Source organism: Haliotis rufescens, unplaced genomic scaffold (genome assembly GCF_023055435.1).
Source record: "Haliotis rufescens isolate VD_foot unplaced genomic scaffold, xgHalRufe1.0.p SCAF_16, whole genome shotgun sequence".
NCBI classification, from domain to species: Eukaryota; Metazoa; Mollusca; class Gastropoda; order Lepetellida; family Haliotidae; genus Haliotis; species Haliotis rufescens.
This window is the reverse complement of record NW_025963846.1, coordinates 28,134,465-28,162,407: the sequence shown is the minus strand read 5'-3', so window position 1 is coordinate 28,162,407 and position 27,943 is coordinate 28,134,465. Positions and strand designations below refer to the sequence as shown.

Genomic DNA, 27,943 nt, shown 5'->3' with positions numbered 1-27,943 from the left:
AACGTGCAATCAGCCAGATAAAGGTCTGTTTGCTTTCCCTACCATGTGTCAGTCATCAGTGACACGGGAAGGACCACTGTGGCCAGTGTTGCGGAGAGGGTGGGAAGGCTGTGTTGCCGTTGTTGCTGCTGTTGTCGTTGGAATATTGAAATGGTTGTGGAAAGAAAATCTAAATATGTGTTGGGACCGGCTGTAGTGGAGAAGATTGAAGTGGAGGAAGGTGATTGATATGATCATATATGGTCAACAGGAGTGTGTGAGTGAGTGAGTGAGTGAGTGAATGTTCTTTTATGTTGCAGTCTGTAAACCATTCATCATTTTCGTGTCGGCTAACTTTACGTTAACTCGAAAAACTATCATGTAATGTAACTTTACATTCCTTTTCTGACTCCTAAATCCAAAACCGATCACATTGTCTAACCGGAGAGCGGAAGGTCCAGGGTTTGATCCCTGGCAGCGTCATACCCAAAGACGTTAAAAGATGGTACTTGTTGTTACCCTGTCTGGTGCTTGGCATTATGGGACTGAAACAAAGACTGGTCGGCTCAGAGTCAGTATACTGTGTCTGAGGTGGGTATTCATGTTAAACTGAGGTATGGTATCTCAGTGTGCTAGCACTATAAATCGGCATCAGTCCAGTCTAGTTCATTGAACAGCCACACACACACACGTGCATGCACATCGCTAATCTTGTGCAATAATCTTGGAGGGGACGTTTAACCCCATTTTACCTCACCTCACCGATTGTGTAGTATAACTTTACGTCAACTCCACGACCAATTATTTAGTATCTAAATAATTGGTCTATCTCTAAACTGATCACAACGTCTAACTTCACAGCCAATCACATTTCCAAGTTACGGTAACTCTAAAATCGATCATGAAGTCAAAGTTTATGCAAACTTGAAACCGATTAAGTAGTCTAACTTTACGCTATTGTCAAACAGATCATGACGTCTAACTCCGAAACCAATCACAACGTCTAACTTGATGCTGACCCCAGTACTGATCTCTTTGACATAAGTGTTGTGTGTTGTTGTGTTGTTGTTGTGTGTTGTTGTGTACGGGAGATACTAATCATGTTGATTGTGTCATCTGATAATGAAAAAAAAATGAAAGATTTCCACTTTGTTTCAGACAATGTGGCGGACAGCCCCAGACAGTGGAGGAACTTGGTGGGCTTCTGGTAAGTACTGAACTTGGAGCCAGCACAGAGTCATGGGGGAACACCCACTGTCTGCACAGGGCTTTAAATAGGGCTGGGACGGGTAGCTCGGGTACTCGGGTCAGGTGGGTCCAGAGTAGGACCTGGGTACTCACGTCACGTGATATATTGTTTAAATACAATAACAGTAAAAGTTGCTGATGTTTGCATTTCTTTCTGACTATGCATGCATGGTTTCTGACTTTTATACGTTTGAGTAAAGATATAACCTCAGTCGACTTCAGTGTATGCATGATCTGATCGTTTTACACGTGTATGGAAATAGCATTTGCCAGGGCTCCTGAAAAACAATTCCCAATCGGACCCTATGTCCCATTGCTGACTAGGGTCAGGTGATGGGGGCTCAAGTACCCAGGGTATAAATTTGGACTCGTCCCAGCCCTAGCTTTAAGTCTAATTTGGGCAATAAGATGTTTGATTTCAACCATTATTGGGGGTCATGGGTGGCCAAGTGGTCTGTTTTGGCTGTTCCACTGGTCTTGTGTTCAAATCCTAGATTTTCCCTGATTAGAAGCCTTGGTGTGTTGGCACCACACCCTGAGTTCATGGGCTTCACAAAGTGTTGGATGCTTATTGTAACTTTGATTATGTGAAACTGGTGATTAATAGTTCTATCATGTGCCACTGTCCTTCAGCTTGGTTGAACGTTGGTTAATGAACAGTGTCTAACTAAGCATGTAGGTCTAACTAAGCATGTAGGTCTAACTAAGCATGTAGGTCTAACTAAGCATGTAGGTCTAAATAAGCATGTAGGTCTAACTAAGCATGTAGGTCTAACTAAGCATGTAGGTCTAACTAAGCATGTAGGTCTAACTAAGCATGTAGGTCTAAATAAGCATGTAGGTCTAATTAAGCATGTAGGTCTAACTAAGCATGTAGGTCTAACTAAGCATGTAGGTCTAAATAAGCATGTAGGTCTAACTAAGCATGTAGGTCTAACTAAGCATGAAGGTCTAACTAAGCATGTAGGTCTAACTAAGCATGTAGGTCTAACTAAGCATGTAGGTCTAACTAAGCATGTAGGTCTAAATAAGCATGTAGGTCTAACTAAGCATGTAGGTCTAAATAAGCATGTAGGTCCAACTAAGCATGTAGGTCTAAATAAGCATGTAGGTCTAAATAAGCATGTAGGTCTAACTAAGCATGTAGGTCTAAATAAGCATGTAGGTCTAACTAAGCATGTAGGTCTAAATAAGCATGTAGGTCTAACTAAGCATGTAGGTCTAAATAAGCATGTAGGTCTAACTAAGCATGTAGGTCTAAATAAGCATGTAGGTCTAAATAAGCATGTAGGTCTAAATAAGCATGTTAGTCTACATGAACAGACTTCACATCACTGAATTGGTGCTATGATTGTTTCCCAAGCTGGTGTCATCTGAACACTTTACACACTAGCCAAGTTCTAAAGAAAACAATGGTTGATGGTTTAACATTTCTAGTTACTGTATTTGATGTAATAAGCGCCCAGGGTGCTCTCAAAATGAGGAATAGTAGGCTCTTATTTGAATATTATTTTGGTGAAAAAAACAGTTGAAAGATCGTAAATTTCGTGGTTTATGCTGACAGCCTAAAATGTTTACATACGCCAGATATATTCTTCCAGAACTTAATTGCCCATAATTAAGGGTGCATATAACACGTGAGTGTGTACACGAATAAATAAGTCTTGTGTACATTGATCTATCGGAAGGGGTGCTAATTAGGATTGTTCACTAGCCAATATATTAGCAAATATCGCCGTGGGCGCTTATAAGAGCGGGGTGCTTATTACGTCGAATATGTTATGTCTTGTTCGATCAGCTGATGATAAAACCAATTCATTAAGATGAGGATTTGGATGGATGTTAAATCAGGCCAAGATATACACCAAGGATAATATGACAGACCAAGACCTACACCAGACTGAGACCTACACCAAGGGTAATATGACAGACCAAGACCTACACAAAGGGTAATATGACAGACTAAGACCTACACCAAGGGTAATATGACAGACTCAGACCTACACCAGGGTAATATGACAGACCAAGACCTACACAAAGGGTAATATGACAGACTAAGACCTACACCAAGGGTAATATGACAGACTCAGACCTACACCAAGGATAATATGACAGACCAAGACCTACACCAGACTGAGACCTACACCAAGGGTAATATGACAGACTAAGACCTACACCAAGGGTAATATGACAGACTAAGACCTACACCAAGGGTAATATGACAGACCAAGACCTACACCAGACTCAGACCTACACCAAGGGTAATATGACAGACCAAGACCTACACCAAGGGTAATATGACAGACTTGGACCTATACCAAGGCCAATATGACAGACTTAGGCTATACCAAGCCCAATATGACAGACCAAGACCTACACCAAGGCCAATATGACAGACTGAGGCTATACCAAGGCCAATATGACAGACTTAGGCTATACCAAGGGTAATATGACAGACTTGGACCTATACCAAGGCCAATATGACAGACTTAGGCTATACCAAGGCCAATATGACAGACTGAGGCTACACCAAGCCCAATATGACAGACCAATACCAACGCCAAGGCCAATATGACAGACTAAGACCTACACCAAGGCTAATATGACAGATCAAGACCTACACCAAGGCCAATATGACAGACTGAGGCTATACCAAGGCCAATATGACAGACTGAGGCTATACCAAGGCCAATATGACAGACCAAGACCAACACCAAGGCCAATATGACAGACTGAGGCTATACCAAGGCCAATATGACAGACTTAGACTATACCAAGCCCAATATGACAGACTGAGGCTATACCAAGGCCAATATGACAGACTGAGGCTATACCAAGGCCAATATGACAAACTGAGGCTATACCAAGGCCAATATGACAGACCAAGACCAACACCAAGGCCAATATGACTGACCAAGACCAACACCAAGGCCAATATGACGGACTTTACTTTTTCTACAAGGTTTTTGGGTCTCACCAACAACTTCGCCTACGTTGTGATGCTGAGTGCTGCCCATGACATCCTCGCTACAGAGGAAGAAGGAGGTGGGAACAGCACACTTGTCACGGTATGTATTCAACCCAGTATCTTGGAGTATAAGCCCATAGTGGATCAGTCTGTGCAAAGATTAGCAATTTGGTGACATTATAGATTAACATACTTTTTGAGACACCTTTCAACTGAAGGGCTGCCATATGTCTGTCTGGAGGCGACATCTCCTTCAGTGTGTTTGTCCTCCGATTCACATGATAGCAATGTCTTACCTAATACACCTTCATAACACTGGGGCATTTTCTGCCACATGCTTAATCAATGGTCAAGATTAGTGCTGTGAAATGAGCATTGAAGAATTTCACAAAACTTAAGCTGGTCTCTTTGGTGATCTCCGTGGTCTAGTGGTAGAGCGTCCGCCTGGAGAGCGGAAGGTCCAGGGTTTGATCCCCGGCCACGTCAAGCCAAAAGATGTTTAAAGATGGTACTTGTTGTTACCCTGTCTGGCGCTCGGCATTACGGGGCTAAAGCAAGGACTGGTCGGCTTGGAGTCAGTATACTGTGTCTGAGTTGGGTATTTGTGTTAAACTGCGGCATGGTATCTCAGTGAGCTAGCACTATAAATCGGCATCAGTCCGGACTAGTACAAGCAGCCACACAAACACGTCGCTATATAAGTGCAATAATCTTTGACACGACTTTAAACCCTATTTCACCTCACCTCACCTCTTTGGTGATCTGATTGTTTATTGTGTGTCCTCAGTCTAAGGTTGAGCTAGTAAGTGTTTATGGTTGTGCGCTGCTTTTAGCAATATTCCAACATTATAATGGAGGACACCAGAAATGGGCTTCACACATTGTACCCATGTGTGAAATTGAACTTGGGCTACGAGGTAACATGCAAATGCTTTAACCACTGGCTACCCCGCCGTCATAGAGCTGGAATATTGCTGAGTGCGGCCTTAAACAACAAACAGACAAGGGCTACCCCAACATCGTCTAAGTTTGAGGTCACATTCTGAAACATTATGCAATCATCTGATTTGTTTGTTACAATTCCTGTATCTTTCTTTTAGACACTGGCGCCAGAAAATGGCACCACACCTCCCTCAGTGAATGGAAGCAACAATGTAAGTAATAGATAAGTAAGCAGCAATACTTGTCATACAATAGTTCAATACCTATGCTTTAATAACCCAGTCGTCTAAGGCGCCGTAATTCGCTCTGCGTCCCTTGGGAACTCAGAAACATATGATTGTGGGTTTGAATCCCAGTTCACACCAATTATGTTTCTAGGTTTGTCAGCACCATACCCGTGCTCGTGGGTTTCACCAAAGTGGTAAACGTCTGAGACCTGCATCATTCGAGCTTTCCTCCCACATTAAGCTGACACGCCGTGATATAACTGGAATACTCTTAAAAGTGGCGTTAAACCCAACTCACTCACTCACTAATAACTCAAGTTGTCTGAATTATTTCAAATCACTTCACCACACCTAAACTTATGACCTAGTCCCGCGGTGGACATGGCACAGGTTTCAATCTGCTTTGAGAGGTGAGCACAGGTTTTGATAACTTATTTGTGGGTAGCAGATCCTGCTTCTGGCGTCATGGCGACTTAAGACTGGAGGGGAGGGCACTGGGTAGGGTACCTCTTCTTCCTCTCAAACAAATGGTGCCCGATTAAACCCACCAAAAACCATGAGAGATATCTTAACCATACTTCGCACATAGATAGATCTAGTGTTGAACTGGTGCCTTTGGATAGTTTGGGATTTTGGAAAATTAATTTTTCTAGTTTCCATGGCTACGACTTTGACATAAACTAATAATTGTGGTAGTGCTCGTTTCTGGAGCAAATCTTAGAAACTTACAATATTTCTTCAATAAACTTGGCAGATAGGTAGGTCTAGTGGTAAACGAGTGCCTTTTGATAGTTTGGGATTTTCGAAAAATTTATTTTTTGAGTTTCAATAGCAATGACTGACTAGGCAGTAGACTGAAAATGGCAGTCATGCTAGTTTCCGGGGTGCTAATGCCTTGGACAACCAGACATGTCATATTGGTGGGGGATATGAGTATTCTATGCTTGTTAGTACATGATACATGAGTGAGTGAGTGAGTGAGTATGGTTTAACGCCGCTTTTAGCAATATTCCAGCAATATCATGGCGGGGGACACCAGAAATGGGCTCCACACATTGTACCCATGTCTGGAATCGAACCTGAGTCTTCGGCGGGACGAGCGAACGCTTTAACCACTAGGCTACCCGACCGCCCCTCATGATACATGGAGACAAATGTGTATTTGTCCTTGGGCCTACTGCAGCATGGATTATCAGTATTAAAGATACGTGCCATCCTATAAATGTTTTCATCAGCTCGCCGCTTGTAGGGAGTAAGTGTTGTGTCGTGTGTTTCAGACGGACACGTTCCTGGAATGTAACAAGATCAGCACTGGTGTAAGTATGATGTTCGCATGGGACTGAGTTCCATTTAAACAGCTGGGAATAATGTTTCATTAGGGACCGGTCATTGTTGTAGGGGCGGCTGGATCAGGGGATGGTCTCCAAGACATGTGACCGTCTCTGGAGGGTAATAAATAACAATACACATACCGTATTCGACGTAATAAGCGCCCAGGGCGCTCTCAAAATTAGAAATAGGGGGCTCTTATTAGAATATTATTTTAGTGAAAAAAAACAGAGTCGAAAATAAATTTTGTGGTTTATACTGACAGCCGGAAATGTTAATATACGAGAGATACATATTTTTGGAATTTAATTGCCCATAATTAAGGGAGCATATAACAAACGAGTTCGTATTTGGGGAGCAGCATGAAAAAATGGAATTTTGTAATATAATATAGTGCTGTAGCTGGTCTTTTCAGGCAGGGTCATCCAAATATATGACAAGCATTAGCGTCTATTATTGGTCCTTTAGTGCATCAAAAACCTCTTAGACCACTTTTCAACATACCGTATTTGACGTAATAAGCAACCCGCTCTAATAAGCGCCCATGGTGATATTTGCTAATATATTGGCTAGTGAACGATCCCAATTAGCACCCCTTCTGATTGATCAATGTACACTTATTTGTACGTGTATAATACCCATACCATGTGTTATATGCAACCTAATTATGGGCAATTAAATTCTGGAAAATATATCTGTCGTGTATGATATGCACAGACTTTTCTTTTATATCATTTCAGGCTGTCAGCGTAAACCACGAAATTTACGATCTTTCCACTCTGTTTTTTTTCGCAACAAAATTACATTCTAATAAGAGCCCCCTATTTCTAATTTTGAGAGCACCCAGGGTGTTTATTATGTCGAATACGGTATATTCATATTATTGGTAGTGTGGCATTAGTTGGATTGTTTGCTATCTTTACTTGTAGATCAATTATTACACTTCTAGTCAACGTAACTGTATTTGATAATTCACTTAAAACATCACACTGAAGCTTTAGTTTAGGAATGAAAATAACGGGTATCAAATCTGTTTGAAACCTCTAAATTGAAAATATAGGTTTATCTCGTATTTCTTTCCCTCTTTGTATGTTATGGGCTGTACAGTGCAGCAGTCATGTCTCACACATACAAGACATACAGATATAAGCACGTTCTGTTGTGATTGGGTAAATACATTACTTGAATATTGTTTCCATTTTCAGGCAATCCTATTGGCAGATATATTACCGACCCTGGTTATTAAACTAACAGCTCCCTTCTATTTACAAAAGATTGGATATAGGTAAGATGACATACATACAGTTGGATATAGGTAAGATGACATACATACAGTTGGATATAGGTAAGGTGACATACAGTTGGATATAGGTAAGGTGACATACATACAGTTGGATATAGGTAAGATGACATACATACAGTTAGATATAAGTCAGGTGACATACATACAGTTGGATATAGGTAAGGTGACATACATACAGTTGGATGTAGGTAAGGTGACATACATACAGTTGGATATAGGTAAGATGACATACATACAGTTGGATATAGGTAAGATGACATACATACAGTTGGATATAGGTAAGATGACATACATACAGTTGGATATAGGTAAGGTGACATACATACAGTTGGATATAGGTAAGATGACATACATACAGTTGGATATAGGTAAGATGACATACATATAGTTGGATATAGGTAAGATGACATACATACAGTTGGATATAAGTCAGGTGACATACATACAGTTGGATATAGGTAAGGTGACATACATACAGTTGGATATAGGTAAGATGACATACATACAGTTGGAAAAAAGAAGACTTGTTTCTCATTCCACATGTAAACTGCAGGAGGAAGTGTGAAGACAAACATCATTAAAACGGGGTTCATCTTCCTGAGGCAAGGGAGTTAACTGACTGAAAGTCTAGTTTCCACCCTTGCCGTACCAGGCTGGAATTACTGGGCTCGATTGTAGCACCACCAGTGGCTATTGTGAGTTTTGTCCCTGCTATGTCCTTGCTATTGACCAATCAGATTCCACCTCTCATATCACTTACATTTTTGCTTCAAACAAAATGGCAGCACCCAGTCAAGATGATCTGATCGATATTCAAAATCTATATTGTGATAAAACAAGTCTTACTTCGCAAAGTGCATCAAATCACGTGAGCACCTTGATTTAAGACATGAAAAGATTTGGAAAATATCGTTTTGTTGGCGGTACACATCCTTTGCAAATCCGGCAATCGACTGAAATCTGCACGTCAGTTTACAAACCGGATGATTTCGTTACGGATTGTGAGTGGACTGTCATAGACTAGATAGTCCATCTAAAATATAACTCCATAATTCCAGCTTAGTTCGGCAAGGGTGGAAAGTGGACTTTCACAGTCAGTTAACTCCCTTGTCCCGGGAAGATGCAAGCTCCTCACAGCGATAGCCCGTTCGCGGAACTCTCTATACTATCGCTGCCACCAGTCAAAACTCCCCACTGTGAATAGGTGGCCACAACCATGCTTGGAGTTGAACTCGCAACCGGATGACCATTATGTTTACAAACAAGCGACGACTGTCGTGACGCCAAATACACTTATCGCTGCTAAATTACTTTCTTCCTTTGTCAATTTGAATTTCTGTTTCATTAAAACTATCGTGTTATTGATATAGTAAGAATGTAAGGGAGAAGTTGGTTGATTTTCCGTTAGTCTGCAATCTCGAACCAATCTGATTATTAAAACAACAAAGTAAATTCATCTGGAAAACATGGTCAGTCGTAAACCTTTTCAAAATGAAATATGATGGCATTCTCAAAGACATAAACAAAAGTATCAACGTTACTACGTTTGGGGTTAGAGGACAAATTTCAAGATTCTTGTAATGGCCGCGCCCACACTGGTGGCAGCGATGTTACCGAGAGTGTAACAAAGGTGTCACGCGCTGGGAAGGAGCTTGGGGAAGATGTACAGGGTTGTATACACAATGTTTCTCCATCACCTGTGAGTATAAATAGTTTCTTGCTGTGTGGTGGTGAAAGTCTCTGCTATGTCGCCTAATGAGGCAATGCAGAGGTTACGGAAATCAAATGGGCCTAACTATTTCTATGTACTTTTCGAGACTCCTACCATTGCCGGATGAAATGTGTAATGCGTATACAGAGCCCTGAAGATCCGGGGTAGAATAGGTCTTCAGCAACCCATACTTGCCTTAAAAGGTGACTATGCTTGTCGTAAGAGGCGACTAACGGGATCGGGTGGTCAGGCTCACTGACTTGATTGATGCTTATCATCGTATCCCATCTTCGTGGATCGATGCTCATGATATCAATCACTGGATTGTCTGGTCCATACTCGTTTATTTACAGACCGCCGCCATATAGCTGGAATATTGATGAGTCGGCGTTAAACAAAAAACCAACCAACCAACATGGTGTACACGTTGTCAAGGAAGGAACTTCGCCCATTATGCTATGTATCCTGAGTGTTGATTGGTCAGTGGACTGGAAGCAGGCTGTGATTCATTGGTTCAAATAGCAGCTGTGTGTATCAGCAGGTGATGGAGGGACATAGTCAGAGCTACAGATAAGCAGCGTATTTGCGTAAAATACCCCCTAAAACATTCAAAACCCAATTACTTTCAATTAACTTGCGTACAGAAATGCATGCATTAAATGAAAAACTCAAATGTATAAAAACAGCTCGCATAGATACCCAATGAAGCTTTTTCAGCATGCGTATTAAGGAGCTAATTTCCGAAACACAATTACGAGCTAATTTACTTTCCCCGTCAAGCCCTATGTAAGATTATTTAGAACAGTTATACACATCTAAAACATTGTTTCACTTTTTTAAAATCTTTAAATGTTCACTAATTTTGGGAAAAACCCTATGGAGTGATGAATAGATGAGTGAAAAGATAATACTTACCCAATGAAAAATGTAATAACCCAATTAAAATAGAAACCGTAGAGTAAAAATTCAATTGCTCAAAAAGTTGTCTGGAGCTCTGTGTAGTGTAGCCTGTGAAGTGTTGGAGATACAGCTTTGAGTCTGTTCCAGGGTGAAGGTGATTCTTGTGGTGGCATTTGCTCTGGCCAGCTTCCTCCTGGTGGCGCTGTCCAAACAGATTTGGCTCAGCATTCTAGGTAATATCACATGTCGTCACAGACATTCTGGGTAATATCACATGTCGCCACAGACATTCTAGGTAATGTCACATGTCGTCACAGACATTCTGGGTAATATCACATGTCGCCACAGACATTCTAGGTAATATCACATGTCTTCACAGACATTCTAGATGATATCACATGTCTTCACAGACATTCTAGATGATATCACATGTCGTCACAGACATTCTAGATGATATCACATGTCGTCACAGACATTCTAGATGATATCACATGTCGTCACAGACATTCTAGGTAATATCACATGTCTTCACAGACATTCTAGATGATATCACATGTCGTCACAGACATTCTAGGTAATATCACATGTCGTCACAGACATTCTAGGTAATATCACATGTCTTCACAGACATTCTAGATGATATCACATGTCGTCACAGACATTCTAGGTAATATCACATGTCGTCACAGACATTTTAGGTTATATCACATGTCTTCACAGACATTCTAGGTAATATCACATGTCGTCACAGACATTCTAGATGATATCACATGTCGTTACAGACATTCCTTGTAATATCATGTGTGGTGTGGTGTGTTTGTGTGATACCGTGTGCTTGTGTGATGTGTTTGTGTGATACCGTGTGTTTGTGCGGTGTGTATGAGTGGTCTGTTTGTGTGGTACCGTGTGTTTATGTGAGGTGAGTTTGTTTGATGTTTGTGCAACGTTTTTGTGTGGTGTATTTTGTGCTATACTATTTATTTGTGTGGTGTGTTTGTGTAATGTGTTTGTGCCATGTGTTTGTGAGATACTGTGTGTTTGTGCAATGTGTTTGTGTGGTGTGTATGTGTTTTACATTTGCGTGGTGTGTTTGTGCGGTGTGTTTGTATGGTGTGTTTGTGTGCGGTGTGTATGTGCGGTGTGTTTGTGTGGTTTGTTTGTGTTGTGTGGTGTGTTTGTGTGGTATGTTTGTGCAATGTGTTTGTTCATGGTGTGTTTGTGCGGTGTGTTTGTGTGATGTGTGTGTGGGGTATTTGTGCAATGTGTTTGTGTGGTGTGTTTGTGCCATGTGTTTGTGTGATATGTGTGTGGGGGGTATTTGTGCAATGTGTTTGTGTGGTGTGTTTATGCGATGTGTTTGTGTGATTCCATGTGTTTGTGTGGTTTGTTTGTGTTGTGTGTTTGTGTGATGTGTTTGTGCCATAGCGTGAGTTTGTGAGGTCTGTTTGTGCAGTGTGTTGGTGCAGTTTGTTCATGCTGAGTATTTGTGCGGTGTGTTTGTTTGCTGTGTTTGTGTTGTGTGTTTGTGTGCTGTGTTTGTGTTGTGTGTTTCACCTCCTGTGGTTTTCCTTCAGGTGTGGTGTGTGCCAGCATCAGCGGCGGTCTGGGTGAGATCACCTACCTCAGTCTCTCCACCTTCTTCCACTGGTAAGTCCACACAACAATCTGTACACATATATAACACATTCACACTGACATACACTTGTTGTCATTCTAGAGTGAATGACATCAATAACAGTGAAAAGGTATTTTTAAAGATATTTATAAAATATTTTTGTGTGCTGATTAATGTCACTCTTTGAATAAGACCACCATGGCATCAGACAAGATTGTTCATCATTTATGCCACAGAATAATGGGATTGGATTCTTTGGTTGAGTTCTTCAGTTCTTTGTCTCCCCCAGCGATGTGGTGTCTGCCTGGTCGTCTGGAACTGGAGGTGCCGGGGTGTTTGGTGCACTGGCGTACGCTGGCTTCACCCAAGTGGTGAGTCCGCGAACCACCGTCCTCATCCTCACAGTGGTGCCTGTCATCATGTTCATCAGGTCAGTCCAAGTCTGTCATCAGGTCAGTCCAAGTCTGTCATCATGTTCATCAGGTCAGTCAAGTCTGTCATCACGTTCATCAGGTCAGTCCAAGTCTGTCATCACGTTCATCAGGTCAGTCCAAGTCTGTCATCAGGTCAGTCCAAGTCTGTCATCAAGTCAGTCCGAGTCTGTCATCATGTTCATCAGGTCATTCCAAGTCTGTCATCATGTTCATCAGGTCAGTCCAAGTCTGTCATCATGTTCATCAGGTCAGTCCAAGTCTGTCATCATGTTCATCAGGTCAGTCCGAGTCTGTCATCATGTTCATCAGGTCAGTTCAAGTCTGTCATCATGTTCATCAGGTCAGTCCAAGTCTGTCATCAGGTCAGTCCAAGTCTGTCATCAGGTCAGTCCAAGTCTGTCATCGTGTTCATCAGGTCAGTCCAAGTCTGTCATCACTTTCATCAGGTCAGTCCAAGTCTGTCATCAGGTCAGTCCAAGTCTGTCATCATGTTCATCAGGTCAGTCCAAGTCTGTCATCATGTTCATCAGGTCAGTCCAAGTCTGTCATCAGGTCAGTCCAAGTCTGTCATCATGTTCATTAGGTCAGTCCAAGTCTGTCATCAGGTCAGTCCAAGTCTGTCATCACGTTCATCAGGTCAGTCCAAGTCTGTCATCACGTTCATCAGGTCAGTCCAAGTCCGTCATCAGGTCAGTCCAAGTCTGTCATCAGGTCATTCCAAGTCTGTCATCATGTTCATCAGGTCAGTCCAAGTCTAGTTTTTGATGGAATGTTTCATTGCTCCCTTTGGGTTTCAGTTACTTCCTCGTTCTCAAGAAGCCGACGCCCAATGATACCCCCGCTCTAGAAACCAGCACAGAACAGCTGATTACCACACAACCAGGTAGACAGAACGTAACTGCTGGCTACATTAATATGTACAGTGGAATGCTGTACATGTAATTATGTATTTGTGTACACTCAAAGCAGAGTTATCAATGCCCTCGGTGACAGGTGGTCGTGACCTTTAATAAACCAAGGCTGCAATGCTACATTAACAGCCATGAGTCATTAGGCTCTCCAGTGGGAATCAAAAAAGTGTGTTATGTAAATTTAATGTAGCAAAACTAGATTAAACTGACCTAGTGTATCATATATCTGTGCTACGAGGATACATGCATGCCACGACGAACCAGTGTGTCATATCTCTGTGCTTGTCAAAGCTGTGTATTTAAATGAATAAGAAGACTGCTGTAGATGAGTTTATCTGGATGTTTTTGTAAGTACTAGGACAGGAGGGAGTTCTTATGTTACAAGTTGTTCTGGGTGTATTTAAGACGGCATGCAGAAAGCTGAGTCGAGTACTTGTATAATTTCACTTGTGTCAATCACCAAAGACCAGTGTAGTTCTTGATTGGATGTCTATTTTTAGCATCAAGTCAATCGAACCAGTCTCAAAACGTAGTTGTAGGGTATTTACCATGATAGAATGGAGATTTAATATACAGGTTAATTGAGGAGGCACTTCATGTCATATCTAGTCAAGATCTGGTCACACACCAGCGAGTTGATAATGAATAATTTATGAATAATCATAAATAATAACTTTCATGAATATGCATGAACTTAAATAGAAATGCTATTTCATGAACTTTTTAGATTATGAATGTTCGTGAATCTTAAAATCATGAATATTGACTACATGATTTTAACTTCTTTTGTCCAGAAACACGATCACCAGCATATGTGATGTGGGTACTTGTTTACATTTGGGGACTGAGATCCACTAAACTTGTGTACATTGTGTACACCGTGTGTATATTTTCTGCTTTCAGTGATCAGTTTGAAGGGTAAAGCAGCGCTTGTCATTGTGAGTATACGTTGTGGAATACAGGTTTTCATGTATGGACAACTAACAACGTTTGACATGCAGCATATCAGTAACGCAAGCAAACGTAATGCACGATTCTCCTGGTAGTGGCGAAATGACTCCCTGTCATACCTTGTGCCGCAATACAAGCAACGTCTTAAAAACAGATGTTTGGTTCCAGTATGACACCTGTCTGTGTGAAGATCAGAGAACACCTCGATAGGAGGTCACATCAGGTGGACTTTCTTGTCAGCCAATTGGCAGTGAGGCTTCTAAATTCTCAGTACATTGTACAAGTAAACAAAGAACTCAAGCAAACTTATCTGATTTTTGTCTCAAAAATGAATTTCATAGGAGAGTTCATAATGCAAAAAAATAAAGCCACGCCATTGTATTGTTGTGGATTTTTGTCATTTATGAGTATCTGTTGAGATTACTATTGAGGTTACTATTAAGATTACTTTTGTGATTATGTTGTGATTACTATTGAGGTTAATATTGAGGTTACAATTCAGGTTATTATTGAGAATACTATTGAGGTTACTATTGAGGTAACTATTGAAATTACTATTGAGATTACTATTGAGGTTACTATTAAGATTACTTTTGTGATTACTATTGGGATTACTATTAAGATTACTATTGAGATTACTATTGAGGTTACTATTAAGATTACTTTTGGGATTACTATTGGGATTACTATTGAGGTTACTATTGAGATTACTTTTGAGATTACTATTGAGGTTACTATTGAGATTACTATTGAGACTACTATTGAGGTTACTATTGAGATTACTTTTGAGATTACTATTGAGATTACTATTGAGGTTACTATTGAGATTACTTTTGTGATTACTATTGAGGTTACTATTGAGATTACAATTGAGGTTACTATTGAGATTACAATTGAGGTTACTATTGAGATTACAATTGAGGTTACTATTGAAATTACTATTGGGATTACTATTAAGGGTATATATGTGCTTTTTGGCAGTTTTCTTTTGGTGAGATAAAAAATTCCAAATTTAGGTGATTAAGGCTGTGTCAGTGTTTGTAAAAGATTTGTCACATGTTTGTGAAGGATGTGTAATGTGTTTGTGAAGGATGTGTAATGTGTTTCTAAAGGATGTGTCACATGTTTGTTTCAGCCTCTGTTGAAGTACATGATACCCTTGTCGCTTGTCTACTTCGCTGAATATTTCATCAACCAGGGCCTGGTGAGTTCAGACAACCAAATGGGTTTGATGGGTTCAGACTAGTGACTGGATGAGTTCTGACTAGCACCTGGGTTGAGTTAGTTCGGACTAGTTACTGGGTTGAGTTCAGACTATGGATTGGGTTGGGTGAGTTCAGACAAGTTACTGTGTTGGGTGAGTTCAGTCTAGTGATGAGGTTGGGTGAGTTCTGTCTAGTGAGTAGGTTGGGTGAGTTCAGTCTAGTGAGTAGGTTGGGTGAGTTCAGACTAGTGAGTGGGTTGGATGGGTTAAGACAAGTTACTGTGTTGGGTGAGTTCAGTCTAGTGAGTAGGTTGGGTGAGTTCAGTCTAGTGAGTAGGTTGGGTGAGTTCAGTCTAGTGAGTAGGTTGGGTGAGTTCAGTCTAGTGAGTAGGTTGGGTGAGTTCAGACTAGTGAGTGGGTTGGGTGAGTTCAGTCTAGTGAGTAGGTTGGATGGGTTAAGACAAGTTACTGTGTTGGGTGAGTTCAGTCTAGTGAGTAGGTTGGGTGAGTTCAGTCTAGTGAGCAGGTTGGGTGAGTTCAGACTAGTGAGTGGGTTGGATGGGTTAAGACAAGTTACTGTGTTGGGTGAGTTCAGTCTAGTGAGTAGGTTGGGTGAGTTCAGTCTAGTGAGTAGGTTGGGTGAGTTCAGTCTAGTGAGTAGGTTGGGTGAGTTCAGACTAGTGAGTGGGTTGGATGGGTTAAGACAAGTTACTGTGTTGGGTGAGTTCAGTCTAGTGAGTAGGTTGGGTGAGTTCAGTCTAGTGAGTAGGTTGGGTGAGTTCAGACTAGTGAGTGGGTTGGATGGGTTAAGACAAGTTACTGTGTTGGGTGAGTTCAGTCTAGTGAGTAGGTTGGGTGAGTTCAGTCTAGTGAGTAGGTTGGGTGAGTTCAGACTAGTGAGTGGGTTGGATGGGTTAAGACAAGTTACTGTGTTGGGTGAGTTCAGTCTAGTGAGTAGGTTGGGTGAGTTCAGTCTAGTGAGTAGGTTGGGTGAGTTCAGACTAGTGAGTAGGTTGGGTGAGTTCAGACTAGTGAGTGGGTTGGATGGGTTAAGACAAGTTACTGTGTTGGGTGAGTTCAGTCTAGTGAGTAGGTTGGGTGAGTTCAGTCTAGTGAGTAGGTTGGGTGAGTTCAGTCTAGTGAGTAGGTTGGGTGAGTTCAGACTAGTGAGTGGGTTGGATGGGTTAAGACAAGTTACTGTGTTGGGTGAGTTCAGACTAGTGATTAGGTTGGGTGAGTTCAGTCTAGTGAGTAGGTTGGGTGAATTCAGACTAGTGAGTGGGTTGGATGGGTTAAGACAAGTTACTGTGTTGGGTGAGTTCAGACAAGTTACTGTGTTGGGTGAGTTCAGTCTAGTGAGTAGGTTTGGTGAGATCAGTATAGTGAGTGTGGTGAGAGGCTCAGACTAAGGATTGGTAGAGGTGAGTTCAGACTAGTGACTCGGTTGGTTGTAAATGCTTCTTTGTAAAGTATTTCAGTTATATCACTGCTTTATTTTGGAGAAAAGCTCACAGTGGCACAGGTCATAGACCACATGCGTATGACCAATAGAAGACAAAATATGAGAATCTGGGATTTGAACCCACAAGCAGCCATTTACGGCACATCTATGGAGGGCAGCTACACAGTCCATGGCTAAAGTATGACGTGCACAGTGATCACTATCACTCGCTCCTTTCTAGTGTCAGACTAGTTACTTCTAATATGACGTATCAGCTCCCCTAGGTATGGGCCTTATGACCTGCTTATAGCAGATAGCTATGAGATAAATCACAAAGAACAAAGATTAAACAGGCATGGTTTGTTTCACATAACATTGTTCTATCATGACGCCATTTCTCGAGATTCGAACATGTGCTTGCAACATGATTACGACCATGTTTCTTTTGAGAGAGGGGCGGTCAGGTAGCCTAGTGGTTAAAGCGTTCGCTTGTCACGCCGAAGACCCAGGTTCGATTCCTGACATGGGTACATTGTGTGAAGCCCATTTCGGGTGTCCCCCGCCGTGATATTGCTGGGATATTGCTAAAAAAGCGGCGTAAAACCATACTCACTCACTCACTCACTCTTTTGAGAGATTAGTGTGTTGTTCCCCATAGATGTAGATGGGCAATGCAGATAAACGCAATTCCCAAATGATCGCATCCCAAAGTGGACGAGATATGGCAATCTGTATTGGGAGAAAAGGTACAGATAATCGCTGCAAGAACTGTGAGAATATTCAGGAAATACCAAACTTACTTACTCCGGTACCTAGCCATCTATGCTTGTCGTATGATGTGACTTATGTAGGTGGTCAAGCTCTGTAGGGGCACGGCTGTGTTTCTAGGTTTGTCAGCACCTCTGCTCGTGGGTTTCACCGAAGTGGTAAACGTCTGAGACCTGCATCACTTCGGGCTTTCCTCCCACATTAAGCTGACACGCCGTGATATAACTGGAAGACTATTCAAAGCAGCCTTAAACCCAACTCACTCACTCACTCACTCACTCACTCACTCACTCACTCACTCACTCAGTTGAAGCTTGTCATTGTACTCGACAACATGGATGGTTGCTCATGATATCAGTCAATGGTTTTGACTGGATCAGATTGGTTTGTTTACAGGCAGACGCCATATAGCTGAAATATTGCTGAGTGAGGCATTAAAAGGGGAGAAACAAAAAAATAAAATGATAATTTCACTGATATTTCAGCATTAAGTGTTCAACATTCAAGTATCCTGCAAAACATACCAAACCATTATGCCCTTTGGAACCTAATGAATGACTTCAGTTTGACTTTAAAATAGACGAGGTTCGTTTTCACACTACCATTGATTAGGGAGGGAATGATACATCGGTTTTCCCTGCATCATGAGTTTTCATGTGATGATACAATACCCGATACTGATACAAGACGATACACTTGCTGAAGAAAATCATTAACTACTCGTTTAATGAACCCCACTTCAGCGTTTTGTCAGTCAAATATTGCAAACTGTGTTGTAATTAGCGTTTCAAGTTCCCTACTCAAAAGAGCTGCTATGAACATGTGTCTACGGCTAGCTTTCCCTTTGTATCGCGATACTTATCATTTCATGACCTATGTATCATAAGCCATATCGTATCGTGACTGATGTATCGTGATAAGTATCATATCTTTTCGTGACCTATGTATCATAATACATATCGTATCATGACCTATGTATTCCAAAACATATCGTATTGTGACATGTATCGCAATAAGTATCGTATCTTGACCTATGTATCACAATACATATCGTATTATGACCTATGTATCGTGATAAGTATCGTATCATGACCTTACTGTATCGTTTCACCCCTACCGTCAATGATGGATAGAAGATGGTAAGACAAGACCGTCCAGACAAGTACGTGTGAGATGAGCAGTGAGTGAGTGAGCTAGTTGGGTTTAACGCCGCTTTTAACAGTATTCCAGTTATATTGCGGCGTGTCAGCTTAATGTGGGAGGAAAGCCCGAAGTGATGCAGGTCTCACTTTGCCACTTTGGTGAAACCCACGAGCATGGGTATGGTGCTGACAAACCTTGAAACGTAATCGGGGCGAACCGGAATTCGAACCCACAATCATAGGTTTCTGGCGTGCCCAAGGGCCGCAACTCTGCACAGCGAATCGCGGCGCCTTAGACAACTGGGCCACCTGTGCCCCCGTGAGATTAGCAGCGTCTGTATGACTGCCCTGTGTTTCAGCATGAACTGCTGTACTTCAACAATATCTGGCTGAGCAAGTCCGAGCAGTACCGCTGGTAAGTATTGACAGTATTGTGATGGTACACGTTGACAGTATTGTGATGGTACACGTTGACAGTATTGTGATGGTACACGTTGACAGTATTGTGATGGTACATGTTGACAGTATTGTGATGGTACATGTGGACAGTATTGTGATGGTACATGTTGACAGTATTGTGATGGTACACGTTGACAGTATTGTGATGGTACATGTTGACAGTATTGTGATAGTACATGTTGACAGTATTGTGATGGTACATTTTGACAGTATTGTGATGGTACACGTTGACAGTATTGTGATGGCACATGTTGACAGTATTGTGATGGTACATGTTGACAGTATTGTGATGGTGCACGTTGACAGTATTGTGATGGTACACGTTGACAGTATTGTGATGGTACACGTTGACAGTATTGTGATGGCACATGTTGACAGTATTGTGATGGTACATGTGGACAGTATTGTGATGGTACACGTTGACATTATTGTGATGGTACATGTTGACAGTGTTGTGATGGTACACGTTTGACAGTATTGTGATGGCACATGTTGACATTATTGTGATGGTACATGTTGACAGTATTGTGATTGTACATGGTGATACACGTTGACAGTATTGTGATGGTACATGTTGACAGTATTGTGATGGTACATGTTGACAGTATTGTGATGGTACACGTTGACAGTATTGTGATGGTACACGTTGACAGTATTGTGATGGTACACGTTGACAGTATTGTGATGGTACATGTTGACAGTATTGTGATAGCACATGTTGACATTATTGTGATGGTACACGCTGACAGTGTTGTGATGGTACACGGTGACAGTGTTGTGATGGTACACGTTGACAGTATTGTGATGGTACATGTTGACAGTATTGTGATGGTACATGTTGACAGTCTTGTGATGGTACACGTTGACAGTATTGTGATGGCACATGTTGACATTATTGTGATGGTACATGTTGACAGTATTGTGATGGTACATGTTCACAGTATTGTGATGGTACACGTTGACAGTATTGTGATGGCACATGTTGACATTATTGTGATGGTACACGCTGACAGTGTTGTGATGGTACACGGTGACAGTGTTGTGATGGTACACGTTGACAGTATTGTGATGGTACATGTTGACAGTATTGTGATGGTACATGTTGACAGTCTTGTGATGGTACATGTGGACAGTATTGTGATGGTACACGTTGACAGTCTTGTGATGGTACACGTTGACAGTATTGTGATGGCACATGTTGACATTATTGTGATGGTACACGGTGACAGTGTTGTGATGGTACACGGTGACAGTGTTGTGATGGTACACGTTGACAGTATTGTGATGGTACATGTTGACAGTATTGTGATGGTACACGGTGACAGTGTTGTGATGGCACATGTTGACATTATTGTGATGGTACACGGTGACAGTGTTGTGATGGTACACGGTGACAGTGTTGTGATGGTACACGTTGACAGTATTGTGATGGTACATGTTGACAGTATTGTGATGGTACATGTTGACAGTCTTGTGATGGTACATGTTGACAGTATTGTGATGGTACATGTTGACAGTCTTGTGATGGTACACGTTGACAGTATTGTGATGGCACATGTTGACATTATTGTGATGGTACATGTTGACAGTATTGTGATGGTACATGTTCACAGTATTGTGATGGTACACGTTGACAGTATTGTGATGGCACATGTTGACATTATTGTGATGGTACACGGTGACAGTGTTGTGATGGTACACGGTGACAGTGTTGTGATGGTACACGTTGACAGTATTGTGATGGTACATGTTGACAGTATTGTGATGGTACATGTTGACAGTCTTGTGATGGTACATGTGGACAGTATTGTGATGGTACACGTTGACAGTATTGTGATGGTACATGTTGACAGTATTGTGATGGTACATGTTGACAGTCTTGTGATGGTACACGGTGACAGTGTTGTGATGGTACACGTTGACAGTATTGTGATGGTACATGTTGACAGTATTGTGATGGTACATGTTGACAGTCTTGTGATGGTACATGTTCACAGTATTGTGATGGTACACGTTGACAGTATTGTGATGGTACATGTTGACAGTCTTGTGATGGTACATGTTGACAGTATTGTGATGGTACATTTTGACAGTATTGTGATGGTACACGTTGACAGTATTGTGATGGCACATGTTGACAGTATTGTGATGGTACATGTTGACAGTATTGTGATGGTGCACGTTGACAGTATTGTGATGGTACACGTTGACAGTATTGTGATGGTACACGTTGACAGTATTGTGATGGCACATGTTGACAGTATTGTGATGGTACATGTGGACAGTATTGTGATGGTACACGTTGACATTATTGTGATGGTACATGTTGACAGTGTTGTGATGGTACACGTTTGACAGTATTGTGATGGCACATGTTGACATTATTGTGATGGTACATGTTGACAGTATTGTGATTGTACATGGTGATACACGTTGACAGTATTGTGATGGTACATGTTGACAGTATTGTGATGGTACATGTTGACAGTATTGTGATGGTACACGTTGACAGTATTGTGATGGTACACGTTGACAGTATTGTGATGGTACACGTTGACAGTATTGTGATGGTACATGTTGACAGTATTGTGATAGCACATGTTGACATTATTGTGATGGTACACGCTGACAGTGTTGTGATGGTACACGGTGACAGTGTTGTGATGGTACACGTTGACAGTATTGTGATGGTACATGTTGACAGTATTGTGATGGTACATGTTGACAGTCTTGTGATGGTACACGTTGACAGTATTGTGATGGCACATGTTGACATTATTGTGATGGTACATGTTGACAGTATTGTGATGGTACATGTTCACAGTATTGTGATGGTACACGTTGACAGTATTGTGATGGCACATGTTGACATTATTGTGATGGTACACGCTGACAGTGTTGTGATGGTACACGGTGACAGTGTTGTGATGGTACACGTTGACAGTATTGTGATGGTACATGTTGACAGTATTGTGATGGTACATGTTGACAGTCTTGTGATGGTACATGTGGACAGTATTGTGATGGTACACGTTGACAGTCTTGTGATGGTACACGTTGACAGTATTGTGATGGCACATGTTGACATTATTGTGATGGTACACGGTGACAGTGTTGTGATGGTACACGGTGACAGTGTTGTGATGGTACACGTTGACAGTATTGTGATGGTACATGTTGACAGTATTGTGATGGTACACGGTGACAGTGTTGTGATGGCACATGTTGACATTATTGTGATGGTACACGGTGACAGTGTTGTGATGGTACACGGTGACAGTGTTGTGATGGTACACGTTGACAGTATTGTGATGGTACATGTTGACAGTATTGTGATGGTACATGTTGACAGTCTTGTGATGGTACATGTTGACAGTATTGTGATGGTACATGTTGACAGTCTTGTGATGGTACACGTTGACAGTATTGTGATGGCACATGTTGACATTATTGTGATGGTACATGTTGACAGTATTGTGATGGTACATGTTCACAGTATTGTGATGGTACACGTTGACAGTATTGTGATGGCACATGTTGACATTATTGTGATGGTACACGGTGACAGTGTTGTGATGGTACACGGTGACAGTGTTGTGATGGTACACGTTGACAGTATTGTGATGGTACATGTTGACAGTATTGTGATGGTACACGTTGACAGTATTGTGATGGTACATGTTGACAGTATTGTGATGGTACATGTTGACAGTCTTGTGATGGTACACGGTGACAGTGTTGTGATGGTACACGTTGACAGTATTGTGATGGTACATGTTGACAGTATTGTGATGGTACATGTTGACAGTCTTGTGATGGTACATGTTCACAGTATTGTGATGGTACACGTTGACAGTATTGTGATGGCACATGTTGACATTATTGTGATGGTACACATTGACGGTGCCCCGAAGGTACACATTGACGGTGCCCCGACGGTACACATTGACGGTGCCCTGACGGTACACGTTGACAGTGCCCTGATGGTACATGTTAAAGCTGTCCTGAAGGTACAACTAGAATGTGAATGTCCTTCAGTAAATGCTTCATTTGTACACTCATCTATGAGACACCGCCTCCTCCACAAGATGCTAGACCACTGCTTGTGATGTTGTAGGTACCAAGTGGACTACCAGATAGGGGTGTTCATATCACGCTCCTCCGTCAACTGCTTCGAGATACGGAAGCTGTGGATACTGCCTATACTACAGGTGAGACCTGGCATCAGTATTCTGACATGCTAAAGATGAGTATGTAGACCAAAAAGACAAATTCACAGATTCATATCCTGTGGTGTATTTTCCTTGTACTTCATGTATTACTGACACTGAGTAGGAAACTCAGGGTGTCTCTATCTTCCATCTGTATAATGGGTACCTGGAAGTATGAACTATTGGGAATTGTTATTATCTTGTTCTGTTGAGTATGGTAATGAATAAGGGTGCTGGTATTACCGGTATATCTTTAAATCAAGGTTCATTCTTTCCACGATACGCATCACAATATCATGTTTAATGCTCGGTATATCGGGTGATTTCAAATAGCGATTTTTATCATGTGTTTAATGTTTTACACTGGCCAAATACATGTACTTTCGAAGTATTTTGGTAATTCCAAAATGCAAGTTCGCATTCTGGAGTTCTTCTGTGGCAACGGTGTAAAATCAAGTCATCACTGTCCCGGAGAGTGCATCCTTGGGTATTTATTGAATGAGTAAATATTATGCTGTTCCAGCATCTTGTTTTGCTCAATTATTGAACTTCAGTTCCTATATTGATGTTTCAAATTGCTTCTGAATTCAAAATTTTGAATTATGCAAAATATTGTGATACCTATCGCAATAAGGCCTTGTGCATTGTAAGATATTGTGATACACTTTAAACATCCAATACTCATTCCTAGTTGTTGTTTGTTTCTTTGTGTGTTTGTTTGTTGTTTAACGCCACACTCAGCAGTATTCCAGCTACATGACGGTGGTCTGTAAATAATCGAGTCTGGACCAGACAATCCAGTGATTGATATCATGAGCATTGATCCACCCAATTGGGATACAATGACATGCTTCAACCAAGTCAGCGAGCCTGACCTCCCGATCCAGTTAGTCGCCTCTTACGACAAGTATAGTCACCTTTTGCGGCAAGCATGGGTTGCTGAGACCTATTCTACCCCGGATCTTCACGGGTTCATTACTCGTAATGCATGGGCATGGTGCCATGTTAGTGTCTCCATGTCATCTTGACCTTGTGAACAATGATGCCTTTCTATTGATGTAGTTTGGCAACCTTGCTGTGTTGCTGACCCAGATCTTCTACCGATACATCCCCAACATCTGGATCATCATCGCCATCGTGTTCTTCGAGGGTTTACTGGGTGGCGGAGCCTACGTCAACACCTTCTACAGGATACGGAAAGAGGTAGGCCATCAGACATCTTGTTTACATAACTGGTATATTTGTCTTCTCACAAAAGTTCTTCTGATGTGAATCTTTGATAGAGTGGAAACAGTTGTATAAGGCATTCACGGTTTTGTCCCATACCTGTGGCAGGATTCGCTAGCCAGGGTTCAAACTATTGGACTGTGTGTGACAGATAATACTTGGGCGTACCTCCTCCATCAAGCCGGTGTGGTGGGACGCACTGACTGACAATACTTGAACATTCCTCCTATGTCAAGCTGGCATGCTGGGATGCACTGACTGACATTACTTGAACATTCCTCCTATATCAAGACGGCATGCTGGGACGCACTGACTGACAATACTTGAACATTCCTCCTCCATCAAGCCAGCGTGCTGGGACACACTGACTGACAATACTTGAACATTTCTCCTATATCAAGACGGCATGCTGGGACGCACTGACTGACAATACTTGAACATTTGTCCTATATCAAGCCCGCGTGTTGGGACGCACTGACTGACAATACTTGAACATTCCTCCTATATCAAGCCCGCGTGCTGGGACGCACTGACTGACAATACTTGAACATTCCTCCTATATCAGGCCGGCTTGCTGGGACGCACTGACTGACAATACTTGAACATTTCTCCTATATCAAGCCGGCATGCTGGGACGCACCGACTGACAATACTTGAACATTCCTCTTATATCAAGCCGGCGTGCTGGGACGCACTGACTGACAATACTTGAGCATTCCTCCTATATGACGATGATGATGATGACGACGACGACGACGACGACGACGACGACGATGACGATGATGATGACGACGACGATGATGATGATGACGAGGACGACGATGATGACGACGACGATGACGACGATGATGATTACGCTGATGATGATGTTGATGATGATGATGATGATGATGATGCATGTGTCTTTCACCAGATTGCCCCTGAGGTCCGAGAGTTCAGTTTGGGCGTGGCCACAGTAGGGGATGCTGTGGGTATTGCCGTCGCGGGTGCTGCTGCCATCCCCAGTCATAACAGACTGTGTGACCTGAACCTGAGGATGTGATGGAGCGGCAGCAGTAACAGCAGACGACATCGTCATATCCCTAGCAGCATCAGTGTGTGTGATCTGAAGCTGACAATGTGATACAGCAGCAGCAGAGGCAGCTGACATCAGCGTCACATTCTAACGCCACTTTTAGCAGTTTTCCAGTTATATAAGTGTCTCTGTGATCTGAAGCTGAGGATGTGATACAACACCAACAACAGCAACAGCAACAGCAGCAGACGACATCGTCATATCCCCAGCAACATCATTCTGTGTGATCTCAAGGTGAAGATACGATACAGCAGCAGCAACAGCAGTCTACACCATCACATTTCCACCAACATCATCGTTTGTGGTCTGAAACTGAGGATGTGATGGGGCGGCAGCAGCAACAACAGATAACATCATCACGTCCCCAGCAACATCATCGTATGTGGTCTGAAACTGAGGATGTGATGGAGCGGCAGCAGCAACAACAGATGACATCATCGCGTCCCCAGCAACATCATCGTGTGTGGTCTGAAACTGGGGATATGATGGAGCGGCAGCAGCAACAACAGATGACATCATCGCGTCCCCAGCAACATCATCGTGTGTGGTCTGAAACTGGGGATGTGATGGAGCGGCAGCAGCAACAACAGATGACATCATCACATCCCCAGCAACATCATCGTGTGTGGTCTGAAACTGAGGATGTAAGATGCATCAGCAATGTCAATACTTTCTGTTTCTGATTATGAGTGTGTTTATAGTTAATGAAGCATTGTCGGCATAACACTGGTGTAAACTTGTCTGAGGAATATGTGTAAACAGTTATCTACACATTTGTAATGTCGGGAATGTGTCCATCACCAGTCAGTTATGCTAGACTGTGCATGGACTTTTACTGTGAAATCAGTGAACAAAAATCAAAACAATTTTAAAATTACCCTCCCTAAATATTGGCCAAGAGAAGGTTTTTAATACACTTTGATATTCCTTGCTTAGGAATTCTTTCCAGAACAAGGCTCTTAATCATGTTAATAGTGTCAGCATTAAAAATCTCAGACTGTGTACATTGTTTTCAAATATTACAAATATTACATACCTTCAATAGTGTATATGTGATGTCCTTGCTCTCTTCGTACTTACTGGTATTTTTTAGGAAAAATATGATAATACACCTTATGTTCACGTGTCTATTTTCATAATGAATGGTCTTATTTTGCATCACAGATGTATTTTAGAAGTCTTCTTTAATTTCTGTTTGAGAAGTATTAATTTTTGTTTATGATGATCTCAGAGTAATTACATTTTGATATAGTGTTTGTATATGCAATTTGTATATTTGAGCTAAGGCTCTGGTCCAATAGGTGTTATAAGGGTATTGTGCAGTACAATTATATCCCCTTATAGCTAAAATGGATAGAATTGTCATAAAAATGCCTGCATGTTAACAGAAATCTGCAGGCCACTGTAAACCTTATAGGAGCCCCCATCTCCTGGGGCTGCCATCTATTCATCATCATCATTTTCAGTACATCCAAAACCTCTGACCCATCCCACCCTGTCATGACCAGTCCCTTATCATACAGTTTAATGAAGAAGTTGTTGCCCATGAATTGTCCACTTTGTCATCCATCATTGTCTAAAAAGTGCCTAATAAACAACAGTTCTTCAGCTATAGCCCACTTGGTTTCAGTGTTGTTCCTGCAATATTGGTGGATATATGCATCCTTTCTCAGGATTTGTTTGTTTGTTGTTTAACGCCGCCCTCAACAATATTCCAGCTATATGACGGCGGTCTGTAAATAATCGAGTCTGGACCAGACAATCCTGTGATTGACATCATGAGCATCGATCCACGCAATTGGGATCGATGACATGCATCAACCAAGTCAGCGAGCCTGACCACGCGATCCCATTAGTTGCCTTTTACGACAAGCATAATCGCCTTTCACGGCAAGCAT

The 27,943-nt window shown here is 41.8% G+C and overlaps 2 protein-coding genes across 3 annotated transcripts; both read left to right on the top strand.

Moving 5' to 3' along the window:
- LOC124113936 (battenin-like) lies at positions 1-27,659 on the top strand. Of its 2 annotated transcripts, XM_048397083.1 has the most exons (19): positions 1-220; positions 1,138-1,186; positions 4,190-4,295; positions 5,296-5,349; positions 6,642-6,680; positions 7,899-7,978; positions 10,755-10,840; positions 12,182-12,254; positions 12,512-12,674; positions 12,767-12,934; positions 12,997-13,124; positions 13,156-13,398; positions 13,454-13,539; positions 14,471-14,505; positions 15,654-15,722; positions 19,433-19,488; positions 23,650-23,743; positions 24,806-24,946; positions 25,884-27,659. In XM_048397083.1, the coding sequence occupies exons 1-19, from the start codon at positions 151-153 to the stop codon at positions 26,010-26,012; spliced, it is 1,869 nt and encodes a 622-aa protein (XP_048253040.1). In that variant the 5' UTR covers positions 1-150; the 3' UTR covers positions 26,013-27,659. The 2 variants fall into 2 exon arrangements, with proteins under 2 accessions (XP_048253040.1, XP_046330394.1); XM_046474438.2 differs by lacking the exons at positions 12,767-12,934; positions 12,997-13,124; positions 13,156-13,398 and having other exon boundaries at positions 19-220; positions 12,512-12,652.
- LOC125381025 lies at positions 15,729-17,593 on the top strand. The gene is made up of 2 exons (XM_048397084.1): positions 15,729-16,194; positions 16,330-17,593. Exons 1-2 carry the CDS (start codon positions 15,893-15,895, stop codon positions 17,129-17,131), a joined length of 1,104 nt encoding a protein of 367 aa, XP_048253041.1. The 5' UTR covers positions 15,729-15,892; the 3' UTR covers positions 17,132-17,593.
- Positions 27,660-27,943: the final 284 nt, after the last annotated feature.

What these genes read in the sequence shown, in the direction of transcription:
- LOC124113936 (XM_048397083.1), top strand. Translation starts at nt 151, where the DNA reads ATGGTTGTGGAAAGAAAATCTAAATATGTGTTGGGACCGGCTGTAGTG. An exon ending in GTAACAAGATCAGCACTGGT is followed by an intron (nt 6,681 to 7,898) that starts GTAAGTATGATG and finishes TTCCATTTTCAG; the next exon opens with GCAATCCTATTGGCAGATAT. An exon ending in CTCTCCACCTTCTTCCACTG is followed by an intron (nt 12,255 to 12,511) that starts GTAAGTCCACAC and finishes TGTCTCCCCCAG; the next exon opens with CGATGTGGTGTCTGCCTGGT.
- LOC125381025 (XM_048397084.1), top strand. Translation starts at nt 15,893, where the DNA reads ATGAGGTTGGGTGAGTTCTGTCTAGTGAGTAGGTTGGGTGAGTTCAGT. An exon ending in GGGTTAAGACAAGTTACTGT is followed by an intron (nt 16,195 to 16,329) that starts GTTGGGTGAGTT and finishes TCTAGTGAGTAG; the next exon opens with GTTGGGTGAGTTCAGTCTAG.